The sequence below is a fragment of the Phocoena phocoena genome, chromosome 9, assembly GCF_963924675.1.
Source record: "Phocoena phocoena chromosome 9, mPhoPho1.1, whole genome shotgun sequence".
NCBI lineage: Eukaryota > Metazoa > Chordata > Mammalia > Artiodactyla > Phocoenidae > Phocoena > Phocoena phocoena.
The window spans coordinates 9484013-9510680 of NC_089227.1; the positions used below are offsets into that span (position 1 = coordinate 9484013).

At 51.1% G+C, this 26668-nt stretch overlaps 1 protein-coding gene across 1 annotated transcript in view; it reads left to right on the forward strand.

Annotated features, from left to right (window-relative positions):
- The window catches only part of NUDCD3 (NudC domain containing 3), a 70819-nt gene that overhangs the window by 39404 nt on the left and 4747 nt on the right, over positions 1-26668 (forward strand). The window contains exons 3-4 of the mRNA XM_065884163.1: positions 9300-9432; positions 17920-18063. Of these exons, the coding sequence (XP_065740235.1) occupies positions 9300-9432; positions 17920-18063 (277 nt within the window). The remainder of the gene's footprint in view (positions 1-9299; positions 9433-17919; positions 18064-26668) is intronic.

Consider the following 26668-nt stretch of genomic DNA (forward strand, 5'->3'; position numbering starts at 1 on the left):
GGAAGTTGCTGTAATGAATAGTCAGTGCTAGTGACGGCAGGGGCTGAGTGCTGAGGCTTGTTGATGTTGCGGCCAGGTGTGGCTTCTAGTCTGCATCTGTGGTGAGCGTGTGGCAGTGCTCGGTTCTCACGCACGCATCTGGTTTGGGTTCCGTTTCATCCCCTCACTGGGCCTCTTGCCCCTTGTTACGCTGTCTCCACGGGCAGCTTCTGATGCAGGCGATTCTGACAGGTGGCTGTGTTGCTGGGTTCACCCCTTCTGAGGTTTGGGTGTTGTTTCCCTCCGGTCTAATTGCAGGCTGTACCTCACTTTATTGTGCTTTGCTTTACCGTGCTTCACAGATACTGTGTTTCCTACGAGTTGGAGGTCTGCGGCAGCCCTCTGTCAAGCAGACCTTGCAGCACCATTTTCCCAGCAGCGTCTGCTCACTTCAGGTCTCGGTGTCACATTTTGGTACTTCTCCCAATATTTCAGACCTTTTCAATATTATTATATTTGTTATAAATACAAAACTTAACGGATGAGGAATTGCTTCTTACGGATGAGCAAAGTGGTTTCTTGAGATGGAATCTACTCGTGAAGACGCTGTGAAGATTGCTGAAATGACAGCGGAGGATTTAAATATTGCATAAACTTAGCAGCAGGGTTTGAGAGGATTGATTCCAATTTTGAAAGAAGTTCTCCTGTGGGTAAAATGCTGTCGAACAGCATTGCCTGCTAGAGAAATCATTCGTGAAAGGAAGAGTCAATCGATGCGGCGGACATCATTGTTGTCTGTTTTAAGAAATGGCCACGGCCACCCCTGCTTTCAGCATCCACCATCCTGATCAGTCAGCGGCCACCAACACCAAGGCAAGACCCTCCACCAGCACGAAGATTATGCCTCGCCGAAGGCTCAGATGATGGTCAGCATTTTTTAACAATAAAATATTTTTAATTAAGGTATGTACATTGTCTTTTTAGACATAATGCTGTTGCACACTTAACAGACTACAGGATAGTTATATGGTGTAGTGTAGAGGACACATAACTTCTACACGCATTAGGAAACCAGAAAATTCATGTGACTCACTTTATTGTGGTGGTGTGGTGGTCTGGGACAAAGCCCACCGTATCTCTGCGGTGTGCTTGTATTCCTCAATTGGGAAGTCTGTTGGGACTTGAAATAGTAAAGCTGGTCATAACTGTCCTGGTTTTGGATGACTAGGAATAGAAAATTGAGTTAAAGACTAAGAATTCAGCATATTTATGGAGTAGATTATCTAGTTTTTGTTTTAAAATGTATATTTCATATTTATATACTTGTAAAAAATTGGAATGCCTCCTTCCCTTGTTGAAGTAATTAACACGATTTAAGAAAAAGTTTCACTATAACCAACTTATATCTTTAGTTAATTAGAAGAGTTCATAGTAAATATTGATTATGTTTTTGTTGGCTGACCATCTGATACAGATTGTCAAAGACGTTCCCTAAATTTGCATTTTTACCTGTCAGATGATTCATGGGCTTATCATGAGACTCCAAGCACCTTGCCTCATTTATTTTAGGTAAATATAGAATCCTCTCATATTTTTAACTGTGCTACAGAATTAATTTTACAATGTTAAAAGCACATTTTCAAAATATACTTTTTGTAAGAATTTTTTTTTATTAAACTGAGCCTTCCTGACAGTGTCTTGGCCATGAGTGGGCGCTAGGGAATGGAAGGCATCCTGGAGGAGCTAGGCTGGTGCACGCAGTGACCACGGGCCAGTCCTGTCCCCAGCTGGCCCCTCTGTGTTCCTCAGCTGGACTTTCCCTTTATATTTAGACAAGCTCCTGGTACAACTGGTCAAGAGAAGAAAAGACTACACAAGGAAACCATGCTGAATGCAAAGGGAGCAATAACTCCAAAAAGTAGAGATTAAAAACTTAGAGTATTCCTGTTAGAAAATAGGCGCGACGACACCCTTCAGACCTCAAGGAGGTGAGGAGCTGTGAAGATCTTTTGGTGGTAGTGATGGAGCTTGAGTTAAACATCTGGAAGGAAGTAGGAAGACAAGTTAATAAACCAGGAGAAGTCGTTTGTAAACTATGAAACCAACGAAGAATTCTTATCAAAAGTTTATAGAGAACTTCTTCAAACCAGGGAAAGCACAAACAAAAGCCATGGCAGGAATTTCACAGAAATGAGTCGCATATACGGCCAGTTAACATTAATACGCAGAGAAATGTGAATCAAGACCATACGGAAATACTATTTTTTATATATTTTTACTTCGTAAAACTTTAGAAAGTGTGACAGTGTTGAACATGACCCCGTGGGTTGACGGGACCCCGTGCACACCACTGGTGCATGGTGAATTGGGGCAGCCCTTGGAAATGAGTTCGCGCTGCCTCTTAAGGGTGGGTTGCTTACTTTTACACTCTTGACCCAGCAGGCCCACTCCTGGGTGCATAACTAAGACAAACCCTTCATGTTTTGTGACACAAAAAGGAAAGCGTAGCATAACGAATGTCCACGAGGTTTCCCCCCTTCCTTGTTAGCAGCATGTCATGATTCGTGTTTCATTTCTGTCCCTAATCCCAGACTTTTTTTTTTGATATGGCAAATCCCAGACTTCACCCATATATATACTTCAGTAAAAAAAAAATAAGGGCTTAATGTAATTATCGTAACTTATAAATTTATGGTTCCTTATAATCATCTAATGTCCAGTCTGTGTTCACTCTTTCCTGATTGTCTCAAAATGTCTTTTTTCAGTTAGTTTTTTCAAAATAGTATTCCAGCAGGTCCAAACATTACATTTGGTTGCTGTATCTTCTAAGTCTCTTAATTTAGAATCATTTCCCTTCTCTTTTTTCATTTTATGCCATTTATTTGTAAAGAAACTTAGAGTTTTGTCTATTGTAATTTTCCAGATTCTGGACTTGGCTGGTTTTATTTTTTTTTTTGGTGGTGTTGCTTTTCTGGCTGCGTTGGGTCTTCGTTGCTGCGCGCGGCCTTTCTCTAGTTGCAGTGAGTGGGGGCTACTCTTCCTTGTGGTGCGCGGGTTTCTCATTGCAGTGGCTTCTCTTGTTGCGGAGCATGGGCTCTAGACGCACGGGCTTCAGTAGTTGCAGCATGCAGGCTCAGTAGCTGTGATACGTGGGCTCTAGGGCACATGGGCTTCAGTAGTTGTGGCGCATGGGCTCAGTAGTTGTGGCACACGGGCTTAGTTGCTCTGCAGCATGTGGGATCTTCCCGGACCAGGGATGGAACCCGTGTCCCCTGCATTGGCAGGCGGATTCTTAACCACTGCACCACAGGGAAGCCCCAATGTACATGGTTTTGATGAAGATGTTCTCTGTCCCTTGTGCTCCCTATAGTCTAGTGATTAGACCTGTGGGGTGGGGTGGATTTAAGGCCCAGCGTTGGTGCAGGACTACAGCAAAGGTGAGGCTCTCTCAGGAGGTGCCTGGTATCTGGCTGTTGCGGACATAGGTGATTTTCTGATCCTTCCGTGGGCAGACTCCCATCTGCCGCTCACCTAGCGCTCAGCGTCTGTCAAGGGATGCTGCCCAGCCTCAACGTTTCCATTATAGTTTACACAGTGGTGATTTTCTCATTCTGTTATACCTTCATTTATTATCTTATAGAGGGACTTGGCTTTTCTGGAATCCTTATAGAGGGACTTGGCTTTTCTGAAATTCCAGTTCCTGTAGAACCTTTTTTTTTTTTTAATTAATTTTCAGACTGAGCTATGCTCTGCTCACCAGAGGTGACCACTGGGGTTTTATGAGCTCATGGATCTTTAACTATTTCACATTATTCTTTTTGATTCTCAAATTGTCCCATCTTTGGCCAGCAGGAGCCCTCTGGGGGTCCCGTGTGCCTCTCTTGGGACCCTCCTCACCTTGAATGGTATCTTTGCTCTCAGGGGACTACTTAGCTTAGGCCGGCTGGAGACTAGCCACCTCTCCACAGGGGCTCTGGTCCTGTTGGTGAGGCAGGCCCGCTACTATCTGGGGAGACCGATTGGTGGCAGTTGCTAAACTAGTGAGATCAGTGTAGATAAACTTATTGATGTGAGATTTTTAAAAAGAAACTCAAGGGTAGAACTGGAAGCTTATTAGGCAGAATGCATAACTTCCCTCCCTGAATGCCCCAGAAGGTCAAGAAATCTCTATTCATAAAAGTCACTTGTTGAGTCTTGCGTCCGTAGGCAGACTTTCTAACTGGGTGGGAAGGCACTGAAGAGGGCAGTGATCCAGCGCGCAGAGGGCGGTGACCCTGAACATTTTCCCGTTTGGGCCATTTTACACGTTTGTCTCGCTTATTCTTCTTGGCCACTCTTTGGGACAGAGCTGTCAGTGTTCTGGTTTTATGGTTGGGGACCAGGGACCGGAGTGCCATGACCTGCTTGAGGTTTCCTGACTGGCACCCAGTGACATGGGGTCGGCCTCGGGCCTTGAGTGCTGTGGACACGGGGTTTTCAGTGACCACTGGGCCTGGTGTAGAGGGCTCTGAGCCCCGCACCTGGGGCCCGGTGGTGTTGGCTCCTGTTGCCTGAGGAGCTGAGAAGAGGCAGGTACTAGAAAGGATCCTGCAGGTGGGGGGCCCCAGAGGAGACTGGGCAGGAGGCTGGGGAGGACGGTGGGGCGCCTGGCGCAGAGCGCCCCCTGGGCAGGTCATGTGGACCGACGCTGCCATCTGACGCTTTCCTTTCTCAGCTGCAGAGGTGAAGTGTGACATGGTGTGGCGTGGTCATCCCAGGCAGTCACAATGGCTAAGGATCCAGGCCCCGACAGTCAAATTGCAGTGCTGAGAATGCTGCCCGGGGACCTGCTTCCAGGAGGGCACAGTTGGTGCTGGGCTTCCGAAGCAGGGAGTTGGGGCTCCGAGGTGGGCAGGTGTTCTAACAATGCTCACTTTGTATAGGTTGGAAGATGCAGAAATCCAGAGGAAAAATCACTGTGTTTCCAATGGCTCCCATCCACATGTGGGATATGGTGGGATCAGTGAGAAGAGAAGGAAGTCGATGAGAGATGGAGCTGGTCTGTGAAGAGAGAGGATGAGCTGCTGTCTACTGACCACCTAATACACCCCGTACACGCACACACACCACAAACATGCGTATAACACACGTGCACACCACACGTACACACCATGCACATGCTTACAGCACACATGGTCACATGATGTGCTCATGCACACGTACCCATGCACGACACGTGTGCTCGTACACGCATAAGCCCTGGCCCCTCCCACTGGGTTCAGGGGCAGTGGCATCTACAGGTGGGTAGGGAGGTGTGGCCAGAGCTGTCACACCTGGGCACCACTGAGGACAGTGGAGAGGTGGCCTTTGCCTTAGGTCATGAGGGGCAAGTGTGAGTGTGTGGAGGCAGGATGTTCCAGGGTGAAAGCAGCTCTTTCTGGCTCTGGGAACCTGGTGAGCACTGCCCAGCACCTGTCTTCACGTAGGGGGAGCCACCCCCAACCCCGGGAGCCTGGGAAGGGGCCTGAGAGCAGCCCCGGCTTCTCCCCGAATTATAACCCATTCCCTGTATGGGCTCCAGCCTGCTGCACAAAAACCTTTATCTGGGGGCTGTGACCCCTTTTACCCGCGACGACTCCTCCTTGCCACTGGCTGTTCTAATTCCCACGCTGCCGTGGCGCAGGGGCGTGGAGGGGGAGAGTGGGGGCGGCCTGAGCTCATCCCCCACCTGTGCAGGTGATGCTGGCTGTGGGCGTCTGCCCAGCAGAGCCGGTCCCTTGGAGACACAGGGCCTGGCGTTTCCTTTAACACGGTCGCAACCCTGTAATCCACTGCTGCGGCTCCAGGCGTGGGGGCTGCAGTGAGGCCTGTGGCCAGCGCCGCCCGCCACCGCCGCGGCGCCCTGGCTGCTGACTCACGCTCCTCCTTCCCCCTTCCCCACCCCCAGCGCTGGCCAGCAGCTGCAGGGGGGTGGCCGCAGGCTGGTGGGGGACAGGGTGAGGGCGGGGGCCCAGAGCACCTGCACATGGCAGGAGACTTACTGTTGCGCACTGTTGGCTGGAAGTAATCAACTGTATTTAAAGAGAAGGTGGATTTTTAGAGTTAAAAACTCCCAGCAGCTTGCTGATCTGTGCTGGGAGCGACTCTCCTGGCTCCGCTGGGAAGAGGCTGCAGGTCTGGGGGGAGGGGGGCAAGCGCCTGCTGAGCCGCGCCTCTCCTGCTCTGGGGGAGGGGGTTCCCTGAGCACAGCCGCCCTGGGGTGGAGGGTGGCCCCTTGAGGAGGTGTGACCTCATGGCATCTCCCATCCTCTGCTGTCTGCTGGCCGTCCTGGTCGGAGGGCCCATGTGGATGGCAGCCGATAAGGGCTTAGCCGTATGTCATGGGAAGTAGCTGTCCCCCCACTTTGAGGGTCCTTAGGTTTATTTCCTAACCTCTGCCAGTGCCAGGCCACATAGGCTTTTATTTTGTGTGTGGGTATTTTATTTCCGTGTTTTCATAACCTTGATTATTTCATACAGGTAACGTACACACGATTCAAAAGGCCATGCAGAGAAGATGTACGGGGAGGGTCAGGCCTCCTCCCACCCCTCCTGTTACTTGGTGCTCATTGGCGGTATTCTGTGCACGTTCAAGTGTTTGTCAGATGTGAGCTTTACAGCTGCAGTAGGTGCTAGAGCGGGGAGGAAGCCTGTGGGTCAGGGACACGTGGGTATTGGGCCACCCTGTCCCCCAGACCTGTTTCAGGGGCTCAGCAGGCAAGCAGGCTGGCGTGGCCACTGGAGAGCTCCCGGGAGTGGGGGCCACAGGGCAGATCACCGTCTCCTGTCAGTGTGTTCTTAAAGAGAGCTCTTTTTCTCCTGGTGGTAAAGTGTCTGCATGTTGTAGGGAATTCGGACAATACCTAAAGATACAGAAAAGAAAATCAAACTGCTTGTGATCCTGCTACCCAGAGACAACCACAGAGGCTTAATGGACTTCCTTTTATACATACACACACGTCTTTGTGTGTGTGTTTTCTTAGAAGACTGAACCTGTACTATGCACAAAAGCTGCATGTCCTCTGTCAGTTCTGTAGTATATTGAAAGCTTTCCTCGCATCACTGCAGCCCCTCTGCAGACGCTTGCATTTGGTGGCATCCGCATCAGGCTTACTCTGACCACCCTGTGGCCAGGCTTTGGCCGTTCCCGTCTCCTTTGCCCCACCCTGCTTCCTCTGTGGCTCTAGGGCCCCACAGGGGCCCGCCATCCCTCCCTGGCCACGTGAGCAGGTAGTTTGGGGCTGGCATCTGTTCTGATTGGTCAGTGCCCAGCCCTGCCCCATGACCTAAACTGCTGCAAAAAGTACCACAAACTGGGTGGCTTAGATCAACAGAAATAAATCCTCCCGTAGTTGTGCAGTCGTAAGTCCAGGATCAGGGTGTTGTGGGGCTGCATTCCCTTTGGGACTCTGGGTAGAACCTTTCCTTGCCTCTTCCAGCTTCTGGGGTGGCTGACAGCCCTCAGCGTCCCTTGACTTGCAGCTGCCTCGCCGTCGCCATGTGGCTGTCTTTTCCCCGAGTCTCTACACGTTGTCCCTCTGTGCGTGTGTCTTCGTGTCCGGATCTCTCTCCCTTTAAGGACGCGGTCCCATTGGATCAGGGCCCACCCTAATGACCTCATTCTAACTGGATTACCTCTGTGTAGACCCTGTCTCCAAAGGAGGTGCTGAGAGTTAGGACTTCAGCGTATTAATTTTGGGGGACATGGTTCAGCCTGTAGCAGCCACCAGTTTACCAGCCCAGAGAGCCTGGGCTGTGATGGACGCCCAGCCTCAGATACAAGGTGTGTAAAGCATACCCACAGGAGGTAAACATGTTCTTGGCTTAAAACTTTTGCCAGAAAAAGTGCGTCCTCATTAACCACCGCTCCCAACTCCTCCTGACCAGAGGTGAGGGGCTGATGGGGTACATGTGTTCTTGACCCTTTTCTGGGTGTTTCCATCTGCACACATGCAGATGCTCACAGTGAGGGGAATCTCATCCGTCGGCCTCTCCCTCCAGGTGCATCTGCTGGGCTCTCCGGGGGCAGGAGAAGGTGGCCGAATGAATCTGTTTTGGGGGATGTCCTTCCTCATAGGTGTTGCCTGCTCCCCGACTAAGCTTCTGTCTTTAATTTAGATCTAAAACTCACTATGATGGACTCTACACTTATTTTTGTATGGTGTTCATACTATCATTAACACTGTTAAATTCTGTGGCAAGTCTTTTATTGTATTTTATTTTTAACATCAGCTTCTTGGCCATGCCTGTTTGCATCTGTGCTGGGTTGGTAATGCGTGTACAGGAGGGTTTGGCTGACTGGGTTTTTTCTAGGCTGTCTCATAAGCACACTGCTCGCATCTTAGGAAAGCCTGCAGTTTAGTGCATTGCCTTGGCTTTCATTTATTTACCGAGAGAAAATGGAGGCTGGTGTTGGATTAGGATTGAAGTTGAGCAGCTGTAGGCTGAACTTGTTTTGCCTTTTTTTTTTTTTTTTTTAAGAGATACGTCCTGCCAAGTAGTTTATGAGAAACCAGGCACCCACAAGCCCCAGGATTTTTTTTTTTTTTTTTTTTGGCTGTGTTGGGTCTTCGTTGCTGCACACGGTCTTTCTCTAGTTGTGGTGAGCGGGGGCTACTCCTCGTTGTAGTACGCAGGCTTCTCACTGCGGTGGCTTCTCTTGTTGCAGAGCATGGGCTCCAGGTGTGTGGTCTTCAGTAGTTGCAGCACACGGGCTCGGTAGTTGCGGCACTCAGGCTCTAGGGCGTGCAGGCTTCAGTAGTTGTGGTGTGTGGGCTCAGTAGTTGTGGTTCTCAGGCTCTAGAGCGCAGGCTCAGTAGTTGTGGCACACGGGCTTAGTTGCTCCGTGGCATGTGGGATCTTCCTGGACCAGGGCTCGAACCCGTGTCCCCTGCATCGGCAGGCAGATTTTTAACCACTGCACCACCAGGGAAGTCCCCTCAGGATTTTATTAATGAGGCTCTTTGGTTTGTGGGCTGGCCTGGTTTCTAAGCTTCATGAAGACCGGGAGGACCAGGCTGTGCCGTGATCTATGGTGGCGGATACTTTCCCTAACCTTAAGGGTGCTGCACTCAGGGTCTTCTCCTTGGCTTTTCCCTTTGTACCTGTGACCTCCCAGGAAGCTCGAGCTGGGGGGTCAGAAACGAAATCGCCCAGAGAGAGGGAGAGTTTTAGATGCAAAACCAAGTGAGATTAGGTGAAAATTCTCACAACCTAGAGACAGTATGTACCTGGGTTCCCCTGTGGCCTTCCTGCCCTGTGTGTAGGCCTGGGCTGTCATCTTACTTCTTGTTCTTTCTCAGGAGGCAGGAGCAGTTCCAGAGAAACCCCGACAGCTACAATGGTGCTGTGCGTGAGAACTACGCTTGGTCCCAGGACTACACTGACCTGGAGCTCAAGGTGCCGGTGCCCAAGCACGTGGTGAAGGGCAAGCAGGTAACCCCGGGGGTTCTTCCCAGCTTCTCTGCTCAGCTTCTTTCCTTGGGGCATAGGCTTCAGGCTGTGGGCTGCACTGGAGCTGGTCTCCCCGTTTCGCCACCAACACAAAACCACTTCTTTTCTGCAGTCACAAGCCTGCCACCCCATATCCTCTTTAACCACGTCAAGTATGAGACCCAGCTCAGCCCCCTATGTGAATAGAACCTGAGCTTTGTTGTTGCTTTTTAATGACAGTATTTTCATATCATTTATTGCCTTTAGTCTCTGCAAAAGCACTACAGAGTAGGCAAAGCAATTATTGTTATACCCATTTCATAGATGGAGAAAGTGGAGTCCCAAGAGGCAAAGCAAAGAACTACATGTTCTGTAGTGACAAGTGGACTTCCAGTCCTGTGCTCTGTGGAGTTGTAACATTTACAGCTTGAGTTGATTTCTCTATCTTAATGAGCTTGAGTGAGTAGAAATTTAATCTTTTAGCAGGAGAGAGATGTTTACTTGGGGACGTTGCTGAGAATAACATGATTGTAGCTCGTTGGAAACAGGTAGGCATCACTTTAAAGGAAAAACTCTCACGTGAAATGGGACATTGTTACTATAATCCGTAATATAAAAAATTCCGATATATGCCAGAAACTGTTTCCTTATTTCAGTCATAATGAGAAACTACAACGTGCAAAGTAAGTAGTATCTTTTATGTTTTATAGATCAGAAATTGAGGGCGAGAGAAGTTACTTGGTTATCCAGGTGACATGGAAAAGTCACCATGTGTCTCCGTCACTCTTGCTGTGCCGGGGCCAGTGAACACTGCCCGAATGTTTCTGAAGGAGTGAATGGCTGAATGGGTGCAGTGGTAAAGCCGTGGTTTGATTCACGTGTGTTTGCTTCTGAAGCTCATGCTGTTTTCCCTGTGTCCCACTCCTCACTTGATAAAGCGAAATAACTGCTGGCTTCTGTCAAAGAGAAGGTCCCAGAGCAAGTAAAACAGAAGTTGAGTTTCATATACATTTTCGAGAAACGATGCCCTGTAAAGTGGCTCCTGCTGGTCTGGGTACGTGTGTGGATCCAGGTTCTGAGCAGTGAGTGAGCCCCTCCAGGCCTCCCCTCCACCCCACCCCTGTCCTGAGGCCCCTGCTGCTCCCTCCCTGGTTCCCTAGGCTCTACCTAAAACAGGCCTGCCCTGTGCAGGAGTCCGGGTGGGGCCCAGGAAGCCTCTAAGAATACTGCTACTTTCCGCCAGTGTCAGACAAATGCAGTTCATTCTGCAGCACGGAAGACAGGAGCCGGACAGGAGCCCCTGAGCCTTCACGGCTCCACGTGGGTGTGCGTCAGGGTGTCATGGAGATGGTGGCTGCAGCAGCACTGTCTGCTCGTTCCTCCCTTTCTCCCTTTCCCACCCCATCCCAGGAGATCTCACCAAGGCTCAGCGACCAGTGACCCAATGGACTTTAGGATCCAGCTCAGACCAGGTAACTAGGGGTCATCCCTACAGAGTCCTACTTTTGATGACTGTGTTCCCGCTGATTGTGGTGGGTCATAGTGGGTGCAGGCTGACCTTCCTTGTCAGAATAGTTTGTTCAGCATCCTTTAGAGTTTTAGTGGGTCAGGTGTTGATTTTCATTTTGATTTTTGGTAGGATTGCCTTGTTTGTAGGCGAATAAATTATGAAAAGCGTTGGTAACTATACTTCACTACTTGGCTAAAAATGTTACAGCTTCCTGGTCTAGTGTCTGTCTTCTAACTTCTCCATGAACTTCTGGAGCTTTCTCTGGAAGGACTTGTGTTAGGCCCAACCTAAAACTAGTTATTTTGGGGACTTCCCTGGTGGTCCAGTGGTTAGGACCCCGCGCTTTCACTGCCGATGATGAGGGTTCAATCTCTGGTCGGGGAACTAAGATCCCGTAAGCTGCGCTGTGCGGCCAGAAAGAAAAAAAAACAACTAGTTATTTTCTCTTTCTTTGACTTAAGAGACACAGGTTACCTGGCATCTCTTGCTGAACTTCCCACAGCCATCCGGGAAACCTTCCCATTGAAAACAGCATCTCAGATGTACACACTGGTCATTGGGGTGTCAGTCTCACGATGCTGCCCTGCCATGAGCAGTGTATTGTGAGGGGCCTGTCCTTCGTCTCATCGCGCTGAGGGACAGACCGTCATGCCTCAGTCATACCTATGCCTCCTAAATCCACTTGTTGTGACCTCTGGGAGGAGATGGCCTCGCTTTCACTGAGGATAACCCTGGGTTTTGCTCATTCCTGCATTAGACGTTTACTGACCACATGATGGTCCCCAAGACTCAAACAAGATCGCTGCTCTGGAGCTGACCTGCGTGGGGCTCAGCTGATGGCAGCAGGTGCGCCAGTACAGTTCCAGGGTGTGGCGGGTGCCGTGCGGAGCATAAACAGGCTGTTGGCACCCCTCGGGCCCTTCTTCCCAGCAGCCCTTCGAGGCGTTGCGGTGTGCACAGGGGGAAACGCGGAGACAGTGAGGGTCTCTCCAGGCTGGCTTGCTCTGGAGCCAGCGCTCCCATTACTCGCGGGGTGTGGATGAGCCTGGGTGTTTGTGACGCCGGGATTGGAAGAGGCGTGTTCCCCGTAAGGCATTTATTTATCTAGTGTTGGCACTTTGTGACACCTGCTGACTTAATTTACACTAGTCTCCTACGTGGTTGAATTTTTTTTCTCCTTCAATAGTATTTTTCCCCATATCATTAAAAAATTGATGTATAATTGGCATACAATGTTATATTAGTTTCAGGTGTACAATATAATGGTTTGATACCTGTGTGTGCTGCAGAATGGTCACCGCAGTAAGTCTGGTTAACATGCTCACCATATTACAGAACTGTGTGTGTGTGATGAGAACTTCTAAGATTTACTCTCTTAGCAACTTTCAAATTCCAGGTCGCTTTTATACTGCAACCTTTGAAAAATGCATGGTCTCTCTAGTTCTTGGTGATCTAAAGAGTTTTAGGCATGCCTCACTTTAAACCTAGGGATAAGTTTATTTTGTATCTCTCGGCTTTTGCTGGCCTGAGGGTTTTTTCTGAGTTGCCACTTTCTTTCTGGGCTGGCTCCTTTCCAGCTCTTCCCTGCGGTACCTGTCACGGCTACCTGTCAGCAGTGTTTATTTTTGTCTGTGGCACCTATCCGATAGCATCATGCTGGTAGCTGTGATTGTAGCGGCTCAGCTGATGAAGTCGCAGTTGTTCTGGGTTTGTAGTTAGCTCTGTGTGTGAGGGGCCAAGGGTGTTGGGGGTAATGGGTAGATGTGGGAGCACTGAGGGTTAATGCAGGGGGGTCCTGGGCCCCCTCTTCTTCAGCTGTAGCTTGGTGCTTGAGGCCTCAGAACATTGCCCCTCCTTTACTCCTTGCGAATTTTTTCCCTGTGGAAAACGTATTTGCCTCTCAAGGGTAGTGGGGAACAGATAAACGCATGTGCGTAACGCTTTAAGTTCAAGCGTTCTTATTTTACATGCGACTGTTTTTTTTGTCTGTTGTTTTTATCATTTTGCTGGTGCATCTAACGGAAAACTTCTCAACATGAAGCTTTGGTTTCATTCATCAGTGAAATGTAGTTAGGTCTTTGCTTCATCACGTTCTTTGTTCTGTCCGCTCTGCACGGGGAAAAGCAGCCGAGTTCCGCATTCTTTCCTCAGCGTAGCCATGGGGTAGGGAGAAGGAACTTTGCCATCAGGACGTTGTGTGTGTGATCGCTAATGTCAGCTGGGGCTGGTTATAAACCTGGCATTTCATTGAATCATAGGATTTTAATGCAGGAAAATTGAACTCCTGAGAGTTTTAGTCTGACTCTCATTTTGAAGATGAGAGAGCTCTCCTGGAGACACAAACCTCTAGGGCGCCACACTGTCCGGTGAGACGGTGGTGGAGCGGAGCGCAGGACCCGGCTCCCACCTCCTCCCTGTCTGATCAGTTGTCTTTTGCGTGGAAAATGTCATGATATTGTTGCACACAGTCATGACTGGATGACATTGAGTGACAAGTGAATTACTTTCCTTCTCAGTATTCTCTTTCCTCTCGGAGATTGTGCATGGTCTTTACTGACGGATGAGGCCCTTCCTGCTGGCTGGTGGGCTCACGGCCATGCTGCATGCCATCTCTCGCCTCACCATGGGAACCTTCCAGAACAGCACCAAGGCCCCTGGGCATGTCTTGTACAGTGACGCTGTGCCCCAGAGCTTGATTCAGCTGTAGGAATTTGTGCTTAAAAGCTCTATTACACGGTGTTCCCTTCTTAGAAGGCGTTTAGAAAAAATGTAGGAAGACTCTTTTTTATAGGAAACTTCCATAGCAGAAAAGGCTAATAGGCTGCATTTATCTGTTAAAAAATTGTTTTTGTTTGAATGCATAGGACATTTACCTGTAAAATGTACAAGGAGAGGTTTCTTTCCTGCCTCTGCCCTTTTATCCTATACCAGCCCCCACCCCAACCTCAGAAATCACAGTACTAGTTCCTGGGATCTTTGGGCAGATGTTTTCTATGCATATGTTGTCAAGTTGTCAACTATGAATAAATAGCCTTGCGGCCCCACCTTCAGCACAGATGATGTGCGCCCCCCCCCCCCATTCCCTCTGTCAGCCCCACCAGGGCGGTTCTGGTCTCTGGTGTTTGCCGCCGTGCCCCCAGGGCCTCAGCCGTGCCTGCCAGCCAGAGTGGCTGCCCGGGAAGGTCTCAGGGGACCTAGGGTTTCCCGTGTCATCTGGCTCAGGCTGCCGGGACGCGGAGAGTGCAAGTGCCCTGAGCCCGCCACCCCTTACATTCAGGGCTCTGGTCTCTGCTGCTCCTCCCATCAAGTTGCTTGGCAGGTCCTTACTCCATTTTCGTTACATCCCTTTGGATCAGTAGTTTCTTGTATAGTTTTTTGTTTTTCTGGAGTTTCTGGCTGTCTTTCTTTTTTTCTTGTTAAAAAATAGTACACTTTCATCATAATCTCAGAATTATTCAGACTCTCACTAGTACTGTGTATTGTTTAGAAATCACTTCCTGCAGACCCTCTCGCCTCTGACTCCCATCCGGACTGATTATTTTCTAGTTCGGTTGTATAGCTTGCATCCTGGAGCTTCTTTTCACTGCACTTCTAGGTTAAATTCACTGTGTTTTAGATCCTTGTTGGATCTTCCTCTTTTTTTCCCCTCGTTTTATTGAGATATATTTGACATATAATGTATTAATTTCAGGTGTACAGCATAATTACTTGGGATGTGTATGTTTAGCAAAATGATTACCACAATAAGTTTAATTAACCTTCATCACCTCACATAGTTATAAATTTTTTCTCGTGATGAAAACTTTTAAGTTCTACTCTCTTAGCAACTTTCAAATGTACCGTTTAGTATTGTTCATTACAGTCACCATGCTGTACATTAGATCCCCAGAACTTACTCATTCTGTAAGTGGATTTTGACCCCCCTCCTCATCCAGGATCTTCCTCTGTTTTCATCCTCATTTTGTTGTGGTATAGACTCAGGTAACTTTCTCGAAATGATGTGTGGTAATAAATGCAGCGTTCTTGAATGTCTTAAAAATGCGGTTATTTTAAACTTCTGCTTATTTTGTGGTTTGAGTTTTTATAGAATTCTAACTTTAAAAAATACTTTCCTGGGAGTTTCCTGCTGGCGTAGTGGTTAGGAGCCTGGGCTTTTACTGCTGTGGCCCGGGTTCGATCCCTGGTCGGGGAACTGAGATCCTGCAAGCCGTGTAGTGTGGCCAAAAAAAAAAAATCTCCCCTAACAAGATTGAAGGCATTATTCTCCTGTCTTCTTACATCCGCTGTTACTGCTTCTAGAAATGTCTTCCATTCCGGTTCTTTGTGAGTAAACTTTTCCCCTCCTATTTGGAACTTTTAAGACCTTATTTTAAATACTCAGTGGTATGAAATGTCATGAGTTTGTGGAAGTCGTCTTTCATTCGTCCTGTTCAGCCCTCAGTGGGTCCTTTTAAACTGAAGCCATATTTTTCTTAAGCTCTGGAAAATTGTCTTGTTGCTGTCACAGTTTCTGGAATGCCAAACTGATTGCCTGGATTGGTTCCTGGCTCTACCTTGATTTCTTTGACTTTTATCTTCCAGCTTTTCTGTTGAAAATCTTATTTTCACTCTCTTTTTTTCTAAGCGTTTGTTTTGTCTAGTTCTGTTTTCATGTTTTATTCTGGTTCTATAGATACCGTATCTTCTCAAATCTCTCCGAGGGTATAAATTGGAAATATTTTAGAATTCCCTTTTTTCCTAATTAGCTCTGTAATCTTTTTTTTTTTTTAACCTAAGTCTGTCTTTTTGTGCTGCTGCTTTTTCTCATAGAATGCAATCCTTAGTTCCCTGTTAGTTTTTTATTTTAAAAATATAGTGGGAATTCCCTGGTGGTCCAGTGGTTAGGATTCCACACTTCCACTGCAGGGGGCACGGGTTCCATCCCTGGTCGGATTCCGCATGCTGTGTGGTGCGGCAAAAAAGAAAAAAAAAATTTTCCCCATTCTTTGGAGTGTGGGATGAGGTTGATGGTTTTCTCCTTTACGTGTCTGAGGTCTGCCGCTCCCCTCGCTGCTCACAGCTGAGGAGTTGACTGGCTGCCTTTGCCATGCAGTCTGTTGGGTTGGGTGTCCACCCAGTTCCCTCAGACTGCCGGCCAGTTTTTCTGGAGCAGGGCCCCCTGTAGCTCCATGGCACACAGTGGGTTCTTATCCCTTCTCACGGGGTTTCCGTTGGCACGGCTGCCCGTGGACTGACTCAGCCGCTCTGCTTCCATGCTCCATACCTGCTGACTGCCAGCCAGAAGCACCACTCAGCTGTGCTTGTCCCTGCTCCGTGCTGTCTCTCGCCACATGCGTCTCCTTCCTCTCCATAGAGTTGTTGAAAGTTTCTCTGTCCTGGCCTCTCCCTTCTTCCCTGTGTTGTCTGGGGTTTTTCTCTGCATGCTTTCTTCCTGTCATCTCTGTGGGTCATGGAGTTCAGGAGACGGCCGCCTGTTCCCAGAGTGACGTCTTGAACTGTGGAGCTCCTGGAAGCATCTCTGGTCTGGTTTCCCCTCGGTGCTTGGGTACATCCCCTTTGTATAAGAGACGAGCGTTGTGAGAAGCTCACCCAGGTTTGGAAATTATCCCGTTACATAAAGTTGGCTGGAGGATTTTATTTGTTAAAGTGAGCTTGTTCCTGGGAGGCCAGGACTGGTGGAGCCTTGGTCCGCTTTGTCAGGTGTTCACCGCACATCCGAGTTCGTGGTCAGGGACACGCGATTTGGCCAGCGATTGTCTGCATCTGTCTAGGAGTGCGCTGGGCCGCTGTTGGGCAGCTGGGAGTGAAGTGAGTTGTGCCCGTGCCTTAGCAGAACCGAGTTAAGTGGTACATTCTCTCAGAAATTGGGTGCAATTGGAGCTGGGGCTCACAGGACCCCCCTGGGGCCTGCATGCGGACACGGTGTGCGCAGGCATCTCTCTCCTTTTCCATCGCTTATTTATGGTTATTTAAAATACAGGTAGGTTATAGTATCAGATTCCACTGACAGGTGTAGACTCCAGTTTGAAAATTCTGTGACGCCGAGGGTTTCTTTTCAAGTGCATTTAATAAGCACTTTGCAAGTGACATGGGAGGGCCATCTCCAGGCTGTTTTGGCGCCTTGACTGACACCACCCACCCGTGAGAAAGTCCTAATGCGGACATTATGCAAATACTATTATAAAAGATTTTTACGTTATAAAACACAAAATTTAGAATTTAGAAGTGGGGGAAAAATAAACCCGGAGTTCTGTTTTCTTTCCTCTCTGTTTACTGGTCTGCCGAACGTCCTGGGGTCCACGTGCTTGGGATCCTGCTGGCCGGGGTACACACACGAAATAAGGCCCCCAGTCCAGCAGCTCCAGCGCTGTTGTGGAGACAGACAGTGAGAGCAGGGAGAGGGCGTTTCCAGCGAATGAGGAGATGGGAGAACAAAGACAAAATATAAAACCAGAGCACCTGGCCTTACCCTCCTGGGTGAAAGCTGAGCTGTGGCCACAGATGGCACAGCAGCTCCTGGCAGGCAGCAGAGCCGGGCTCGCGGCTGCTCTGCCCCCCCCGGGCGTGTCCTCCAGGGCAGGGCTGCTGTCCACGCCAGACAGCAGGGTGGGCGTCGGGGGAGCACAGCCCCTGCTGCCGGCCCTGCTTGCCCTCTGCCCAGGGAGTTGGCCTCCCCTAACCGGAGTAGAGTTTGCGGCAGGAAACCAGCGGTTCCCACAAAGTCCCCCGCGTTACCGTTACGCGTATCGAGGCATCTTCTAGTGCGTTTCCTTGGAGGAGACGATGATGCAGAGGCTGCTTCACGTGTGAATTGGTTGGTATGGTTTTCGTCATTCAGAGAGCCTGATGACCTCCGGGCTGGTTCTTGTTCTCCTGCAGTGTGAGGTCAGGCGCCTTGGAAACCTCCGTTCCCTCCCACCCTGGAGCACGCCGGCCACCACCTTCCCAGCGCGAGATGATTCTCCTCCGCTCTGTTCCAGGTCTCTGTGGCCCTCAGCAGCAGCTCCATCCGGGTGGCCGTGCTGGAGGAAAACGGGGAGCGCGTCCTCATGGAAGGAAAGTTCACCCACAAGATCAACACCGAGAGCTCCCTCTGGAGCCTTGAACCCGGGAAGTGCGTTTTGGTAAGTGTGGGCAGTGATGCTGTGAGGGTGTTGATTTCTGCCAGCTGGGGAGTTTCCTCGGTGTTTTCTGAGCAGCTCGAAGGGCACCTTTGTGGGCCTCAGCTGACTGTCACTGCTGCATCTACAGCCTTGGCCTCTCGGCGTCCCACTGCTTGCTTCCTTGAGGTGGGGCCCGTGTCAACAACAAACGGAGGGGCGCTGGAGTGCAGTGTTTCTCACTGCTTCCTGTCCTGCCCATGCACAGACCGCATGCAGTGACCACGGAGGAGGTCCCGCTGGGGCATTATCCCCAGAGCGCGGCTGTGCTCACCCCGGACGTGTCCCCTCAGTTCCAGAGGCTTCTGCTCTCCAGGGATTCAGTTACATCTACGGCAAAACCAAAGAAGTTAAAAATTAAAAGGCAGGTCGCTTTCATGAATGCCAGTCTGGGGGATGCAGAGTTACTAAATTCAAACAGACAGCCTGTTTGACAAAGTGGGTCTCAACTGGCTAAGCTAGCCAAGGGTGCAAGATCCAAACGAAGGGGTACGTGTTCCAGTTACTAGAGTCTTCGGTGGCTCCATCCTCCCTCGTCAGAGCCTTGCACCTGGTCAGTGGGCAGCACCCAGGGAGGCTTCATACAGCGAAGAGAGGCTTCATACAGCGAAGGGAGACTATATATTCGGGTTCGTTCCTTTCCTCTTCCTTCCTGCTGGGATGCCTAACCAGGGCGTGGTGAAAGGGGTAAAGATGAAAAGAAAAATACTAAGTCTTTGGGCACAAAAGACCTCAGAATTTTATATAGGCATGTTCTTTATACGTGCAAAGTGTGCCGTTTCTTCGTGATCCACTCTCTCTGGGAATAGGTGCCCATGGGCCTGCCTGCTTGGTCCTGACCGACAAGGCCCGCGGCGCTCTCTTCTGGCTGCTCGCAGCTCGCAGACACACAAACCCGGTGGAGCGGAGAGCATTCCATCACTGCTGGGGGGGCTGGAGGTCTCGGCATGCCCGGGACCCCCGAGCACACACAGGCCCCTCTGTGTGACAGGAACACCCGGTGGCAGAGCGCCGGCCAAGTCTGCCCGAGTCTTGCTTAAACCGTGCTCTGTCGCACCTCCCCTGCCCTTCCGAGGTTTCTGCTTCTCGCCACTAGTGTGCAACAGTCATGATGGTTTCCCCCTTATCACCCTGGGGTTCAGTCGCTCGTCTGTTCACCCCGTGCCTCCCCACCCCCAGTGCCGCTCCCCAGACTACGGCCCATGCTCTTAACCACCAGTTCCATTTGCAGAATACCTTCATGGGCATGGTCTCATTTGCACCTCCCACGATTGTGGGAAGTAGGAAGCCAGGGTCTCATTATCCCCCCCGCCTCCCGAGGTCACGCAGGCAGCCAGCGGGAGGCCGCAGCAGGCAGCCCACCCTCTCCCGGTGCCGCTGTGATGGCTCAAGTGGTCACAGGGAGCGTGGACCCGTGATCCTGGGTGCCCCATTGTCCACGGATGCCGGGCCTCACTCCTCCTGTGTGGGGTTGATGGACCGCCCAGAGCTGTGCACGTAGAGCTCGTCCCGGCAGACAGCTGGTTGTGCTTTGTTCCCTCTGAGGGGTGCTTCTGTTGTCTTCAGCCCTGTTGTCTTCGAGTCCCCACCTGGGACGGAAAGACTGACCTCGTTGCTGGACGCTGAAGGTCCACAGCCACTGTTTACACGCAGGTCTGTCGGGGTTGTGATCAGGGTACCGAGGATTCCCTGCACTTGACGTGGCTTCTGCAGAGATGTGGTTGTTAACCAGGTACCTCACTCTTGGGATTTTCGTTGCCAGAGGCGATGTTGACTTCTTCATGCCTGTTCCAGAGCCGTGTCACCTTTTTTGCGTGTTTTGTGCAACTTGCGTCTGAATACGGACGTGGCTTGTGGCCAGGGCATTAACTCCTTGTAATTATGGCCTCCATCTATTGGGTACACTTTGGCCCTGGCTCTGTGAGGTGCCTGGTGCTGCTGCTCGTCTCTGCAAGCCTGTTGTACAAATCAGGATGCTGACGCTCAGAGAGGGTGAAGAGCTTGCTCAGCGTGGAGCCAGACCCCAGACCCAGAAGCCTCCCGTTTCCCTCCTTCTCTAACTTTCAGCTGAAAGGCACCCAGGAGCGAGTAGGCGCGGGGAGGAGAGCTGGCAGCGGCGCAGCGTAGCTTGTGACCAACAGCCCCGGGCCAGCAGGGAGACTGGTGCGTCGCCTTCCCTGCTGACCTTGATGAGACGGCCTCGGTGTCCGGTCATGCTCCCAGGCCCCGTGGTCGTTCCAGGCCCTCCTCTGGTCCAGGGGGAGGCTTGTGCCCTGACTGCCTTTTAGTTTTCCAGTTTGCTTTTGCCAAGCACCTGCTGCTCGAGGAGTTATAAAGAAGCAGAACGGGCTGCGGTGCACCTGTCACTGCCCGTGAGCGTGGCTTCTGGCTGTTCTGCTCTGGCGTAACCCTGCGAGGTCCACGGAGACACCTCTCAGAATTGCAGGTGCTGGGCTGGTTCTTTCCCGAGGTTCCTTCGAGTGGCTTTCATCATCCGTGGATGGCATCACATTTCTAATGCTGCTCCACCACTTGTAGAAAAAGAAGAGGACTTAATTTAGAGCATCACATCCTCTTCCGGAGCTTCCCTGCCAGCCCAGCCCCCTGCACACCTGGCGTGCACCTTCTCAGGAGTTGCGGGGATCCTGCCTGTCTCCGCCTTCCTCCTGACCACGGTCCTCGGGTACAGCCGATGCCAGTGTCTTAATGGAGACATTGCTGCTTATGGAGCTGAAGGTTGGGTGTGTTCTCAGTGTAATTATTTATTTACTGGTAACATTGAGGACCACGTATCTGAGATGATATTGTAGCTCAGTAAGCATATGGCTTTGATGTGTGAAGACCCTGGGGCCTTTGCTGACCAGAACAAGTGCCATTCCCTCGAGCCTCTGGAGGGGGAGAGCTTGGCTGCCCAGGTGGCCAGGCCTGCTTTATGCCTCAGCCCCACTCACTGGCCGCCTTCAGCCTCACTGGACTTCCGCTCCTCGATCTTGAAGTGAGGCCCAGAGCCTTGGTTGGTTGATCCCCAGACGTTTGTTGGTTGCTTGTCACTAAGTGGTAGACCCTGTGCTGGGCACTGGGGCGACTAAGGAAAATAGCCAAGGGCCCTCCTCCTAAAGGCTGCGTGGGCCGAAAGGGGCCCCCAGATGTCCTCGCCAGATCCCAGAACCTGCAAATAGGTCCTTATTTGGAGACGGGGCCTTTGCAGATGTGATGAGGTTAAGGACCTTGCGATGATGAGATCATCCTGGATTATCCAGGTGGGCCCTAAATCCAGTGACAGGTGTCCTTACAAGAGGAAAAGAGACAGACACAGAGTGAAGTGAAGGCAAGGCAAGGTCCCCTGGAAGCTCTGGAGGGAGTGCAGCCCCGCGACACCTTGGTGTTGGCTTCCCAGCCTCTAGACGGAGAGAATAAGTGTCTTGTTTGAAGCCCGCAGCGCGTGGCGCTTTGTTACGGCTGCCCCAGGACACTAGCCCAGGCCTTACGTGGCATGATCTCTGTGGGGGCCACTTGGGACAGGAGGGGTCACCCCAGGCGTGCCTGTCACCTTACCAGAGTCCGTGGTCCGGGTCCAGCCCTCCCAAGCAGGCCAGTGCAGACATGCCCCTTGATGCCCAGCCACCACTCCCTCCTTGCCAGAGCCGGATCCACATCAGACACGCCCAGGCAGGCTTTCAGAGCAGGCAGGGGTGGCAGCTAAACCCGGATGACAGCTCCTGCCTCCCTCCCTCCCACACTCGAGAATGTTAAATGAGGCTTCTTGATTCTGAGGCAAGCTCCTTTCTTGGTTCCCGAGACGCGAAATCGGGGCCTCCCCCCGTGCCTTGTTCTGTCCCAGAACCCACCTCAGCTCACTGTCCTGGTTTCTCCCTGCAGGTGGGGCTAATGGCCCTGCCGTGGGCACCTGCAGGCCATGGCCTCGAGCCCTCGAGGCTCCGCGGTCTCGGCGTTTGTAGCCATTCGTGAGGCGATGCCAGTCCACACGCTGACACAATCCACACTCGAGTCATTTAAAGCTGGTGCAGTAGCTGCAGAGTGTCCACAGACCTTCATCTGCTTGCCTTAAAGCTCGCGCTACTGGGTGTGTCTGGTGCTTGAACCTATGAGTGTTTTATATAAGCTGCGTGCCCCGTATTTAGATTATATATTTAGATTACAGTTCTCAAAAGTAGAGTTACAGGCTGAGTGTAGTCCTCGGCCATTGCCGTGGGCTCCCCTAAGAAGGATGTCGGATTTCTGTGACATCAGCAGATCCCTGTGTGCCCTGGCACTGGGCTGTTTGCGAGTGGGGATGTGTGTTTCTCTGTGAAGTGGCTCACCACTTCTGTTTTGTCGCTGGTGGCCACCGGCCCCCTGCCTGGCTCTGAGGGGCCATCGTTCAGCTTAAAATACAAGTTAAATTACGTTAGTATTTTGGCAAGAGCCCAAAGCCTGGAAATTAGCCCAGGGACTGAAATGCGAGTTCTTGGCCTTCAGCGCTCATGTCTCCTAGGACCCGTCGTGTTTCTCAAGGTGGTCACATTTTTGGCATCATCACCAACCCCTGGATCTCCACCGGGTGTTGAGAAAGCAGGTAGCCCGAGTCCGCATGTTCTAGAGAAGTTGCCCGTGAATAGAAGGGACGTGTCGAGCAGAACTGGAAGACCACGCTCCTGGTGGACAGAGCGCGCGTCCCCTCGTCCCATGGGGGAGGAGAGTGGAGACGCAGCTTGGCACTGCGTGGTCACCTGCCTCGCAGCCACAGCCCACCACGGCCAGGTTCTGTCTGGCCCTACAGTGCTTTAATGTTTAAGCTTAAAACACTTGTTGACGACATTAAAACCAGGAGGTTGCCCACCGCAGTGCCGCCTCTGGCAGAGCCCTGAGAGGCCAGCGGTCTGGCTGGGGCCGCGTCCTCTCCGCAGAAGCGCCTGGAGCTGAGCAGGCCCCCGCTGCCTCTCCCTGTCCTCTGTCCTTGTTTCAAGGCGCCTCTCTGAAGCCCCATCCCACAGCTTTCACCTGCATTTCCTTGGCCCAAGCTTGATCCCACGTACGGGCAGCTGCAAGGAGCCATCCTCCTCGCCGGGCGCACTGCCTCCCTCTCTGAATAGAAGCAGCGTTCTGTGACAAAGGAGGGGAGGGAGATGAGTGTGGGTGAGTCATCATCACCACACAGATCGGGGTGCTGAGGTGAGCTGAGCCATGTGGAGTTGGAAGTTTCTCTGAGGACATTTTGGGAAAACTGTTCAACCAGCACTCTAGGGGTTCCCCTGAGAAACTGATTCTAGGTCTGGGACCGATTGCTAAAAGGAACCTGGAGGAAAGCCAAGGAACGAGGGTGTGTTATCAGGTCACAGCAACCACCCGTGACCAGCCAAGATGGGGCACTCTGAGCGCTGTGTGATCAGGGATGGGAATGAGTGAGCCATTGAGATGCTACGTGTCCAGGAGCCGGTGCTGATGACAGAGGCGTAAGTGGCTCCATCATGGGGGAGAAGGCCCCTGCTGGCCCCTGCACAGCACCTGTTGGGGCTGGAAGTGTCGTGTCCCTGCCATATTGTGGGGCAGATGGGGTCAGGGAGGAGCCCCGGGAATGTGGCACGTGACATCTGTGCCTCCGGGGGGATATCCCAGGAGGGCTGCAGCATCACCTGTGCAGGTCCTGTGGGGGCACATCCCTGAGCTTAATCAGGAGGAAGCACCAAACAAACCCCAAATGAAGGATGGTCCTTAACAACAGAAGACAAAGGCGGTGGAATGTTCCAGATGAAAGGGGACAGGCCCACTAAGATGTAGTCAGGACCCTGGACTGGATCCTGTGCAGGAGGGAAGGTGAGCTGAAGTTACTATAGTAAAGAACTTCCGTACCTTCAGGAAGGAGACACTCACCAAAGTATTAGGGGTAAAGGGCCAAGATGATTCCAAAAAAATACCGGTAATTTACCCCATATTATAAACTTACACTAGAGTGAGAGCGTATGTGCAGACACACACACACGTGATAAAGAAAAGGCGTAGCATGTTAACAGTGGGTGACTCGAGGAAAAGGTATTCTTTGTACTTGAATAATTCTAATGACTTATAAGTTTGAAATTATTCTAAATAGAATGTTTTAAGAAATGAGATGGCAAATAAGCCCATGAAAAGATGTTCAATGTCGTTAGTCATTAAGGCAATACCAATTAAAACCACAGCGACATGTCACTTCACGCTTATTTGATTGGCTCCTGGAAAGAATCGACAGGAGCAGGGACTGGTGACAGTGTGGAGCCCCTGGGGCTCCCCTGCACTGTGGATGGGAAGGCCAAACCGTGCAGGTGGTTTGGAAAACAGTTTGACAGTTTTTATAAAGTTACATGTGCACTTACCATAGGACCTAGCAGTCCCACTGCTGGATACCTACGAAGGGGAAAGGAGACCACAAAGCCCTGTAGGCAGCCTGGTAGCTGACCGCTGAACCCTGGAAACACCCACCTGTCCACCCACAGGTGCGTCGGCCTATGTCAGGGGGTGACCCCCATGCGCGCGTAGCATGGCTGAACACCAGGCCACTGCGCTAAGAGAAGAGCAGACCAACAGACACAGACCAGCGAAATGGCAAAGCAAGTGTCGGGGGCTGAGGGGATCGCCGTCGAAAGGGGACCGCGAGCTTTGGAGTGTGCTCGATAGCAGTGGTGGCTACGTGGCTGCATTTGTCAAAACTCATAGGAGGCACCCTCAAGAGAGTGAATTTTACTGTGTGCCAGCTTACGCCTCCGCAAACCTGATTTAAAAAAAAAATTAAAAAATGTTAAAATAAAAAATCAAACCCAAATGTTAAAGCATCAGACTGCTTTATCAAAGATGTTACTTTTAGACCTGAATCCTTGAGCTCCATTCCAAGAACATTTCACCCGTGTCCTCTTGCTGCTGCACTCTGTGTTATTCCACCTGAAACAGGGATGAAGTTCTGGCTCACTAGCGTGTGAATGGACCGTGAGGACGTTGTGCTGAGTGAAAGAAGCCAGGCACAGGGCACATAGCCTGTGGGTCCGTTTTTGGGAAATGTCCAGAACAGGCAAATAAGTGATTTGTTGCCAGGGCTGGGGGAGGGACAGAGCAGGGAGTGACTGCTCATGGGCACGGGTTCTCCTTTTGTGGCGATGAGAGCGTTCTGGAACTAGATAAGAGGTGGTAATAGCTCAGACCCTTGTGAAGGCGCTAAATGCGTTGAACTGTTCCCCTTAAAGTGGTTAATTTTATGTTAATGTGAATTTCACCTTAAATTATTTTTACTGTGGTGCTGGGCTCATCTTGATGTTTATTGGGTCTGCAGAGTGCCCAGGCGGACTTGTTCTGTGGACACACGAGGCCCGGGCAGCGAGGCCCACCAGGCTCCTTGTTTTCAGGGTCAGTCCCGTTGAGCCCCCGAGCTGTGTCGGGCCTGGATGTGTGTGTGGACCTGGCTGGGACACCCCGTGTGTGGTTCGTACGTGCAGAAGCGGCAGCACGTACCTCTACGGGGCGGGGATTGGGCTGACCCCACAGCGCTGTCACGGGCTGCTGGCCCGAGCATGGCTCTGTTCTGCCTGTAGCGCTGGGCGATCCAGGCGAGGCGCTGACTTCCAGGTAGAGGTAATAGTGGGTATTTTACAGAGGTTGTGAACGCTAACAATACATGTTAGAGAGATCTTGGCCATGATGACGACTAACGAAGATACAAGTAAAATGAGTCTAAAGGGTCTGTTGTCTCTGGAGATTTACAGTCGTCTCTCAGTATCCTCAGGGGATTGGTTCCAGAACCCAGCCCTCCCCCCACCTCTCCCCGCCCCCGAAGGATACCAACGTCCAAGGATGCTCTAGTCCCTTACATAAACGGTGTAGTGTTTGCATGTAACCTGCGTACATCCTCCTGTTTACTTCACATCATATACCTAATGCGATGTAAATACTATGTAAACAGTTGCTGAAGTGTGACAAGTTCAAGTCTTGCATTTTGGAACTTTCTGGAAATTTTTTTTTCCAAATATTTTTGATCTGGAGTTGGTTGACTTCAGTGGATGCAGAACCTGTGGATACAGAGGGCCGACTTCCTCAGAAGTCTCTCCTGGAATGGTAAGAAGAGAATGTATTGCCCCCGTGGAAGGTTTCTGTTGCACTGGCGCAGTGATCTGCAGCTCTGTAAAGACGGGGCTCTGTGCTCGGCACTGGGGGCTCTGAGGGCCAGGTCAGGTCTGCGCGTGCAAGCAGGAGAGTGCAGTTGGCCAGAAGCTGGCTAGACAGAGCATCTGAAAACAGAAGCTGCACCCTGAATGTAAACAGTGGCATTGGCAGGGTAGAGGTTATTCATCTGATCAGGTGGGCAGCGGGTGCTCAGAACCCCTGCCATCTCACCCCTGCCATCTTCACGCCCGCGTCCACCCAGGATGGTCAGAAGTGGGGCAACTTGCTTTTGTAATGTGCTGAGATGCTGACATTAGTGCTGTGCTTGTGGTTTCCTGGAGGTTGTCTCCACTGTGTGACCCGCCCTCATCACTGCCCATGCCTCAGCCGCTCTCAGGGCCGGGACTTAGCTCTGCTGTGACGCTGTGGGACCCGGGCTCCGCAG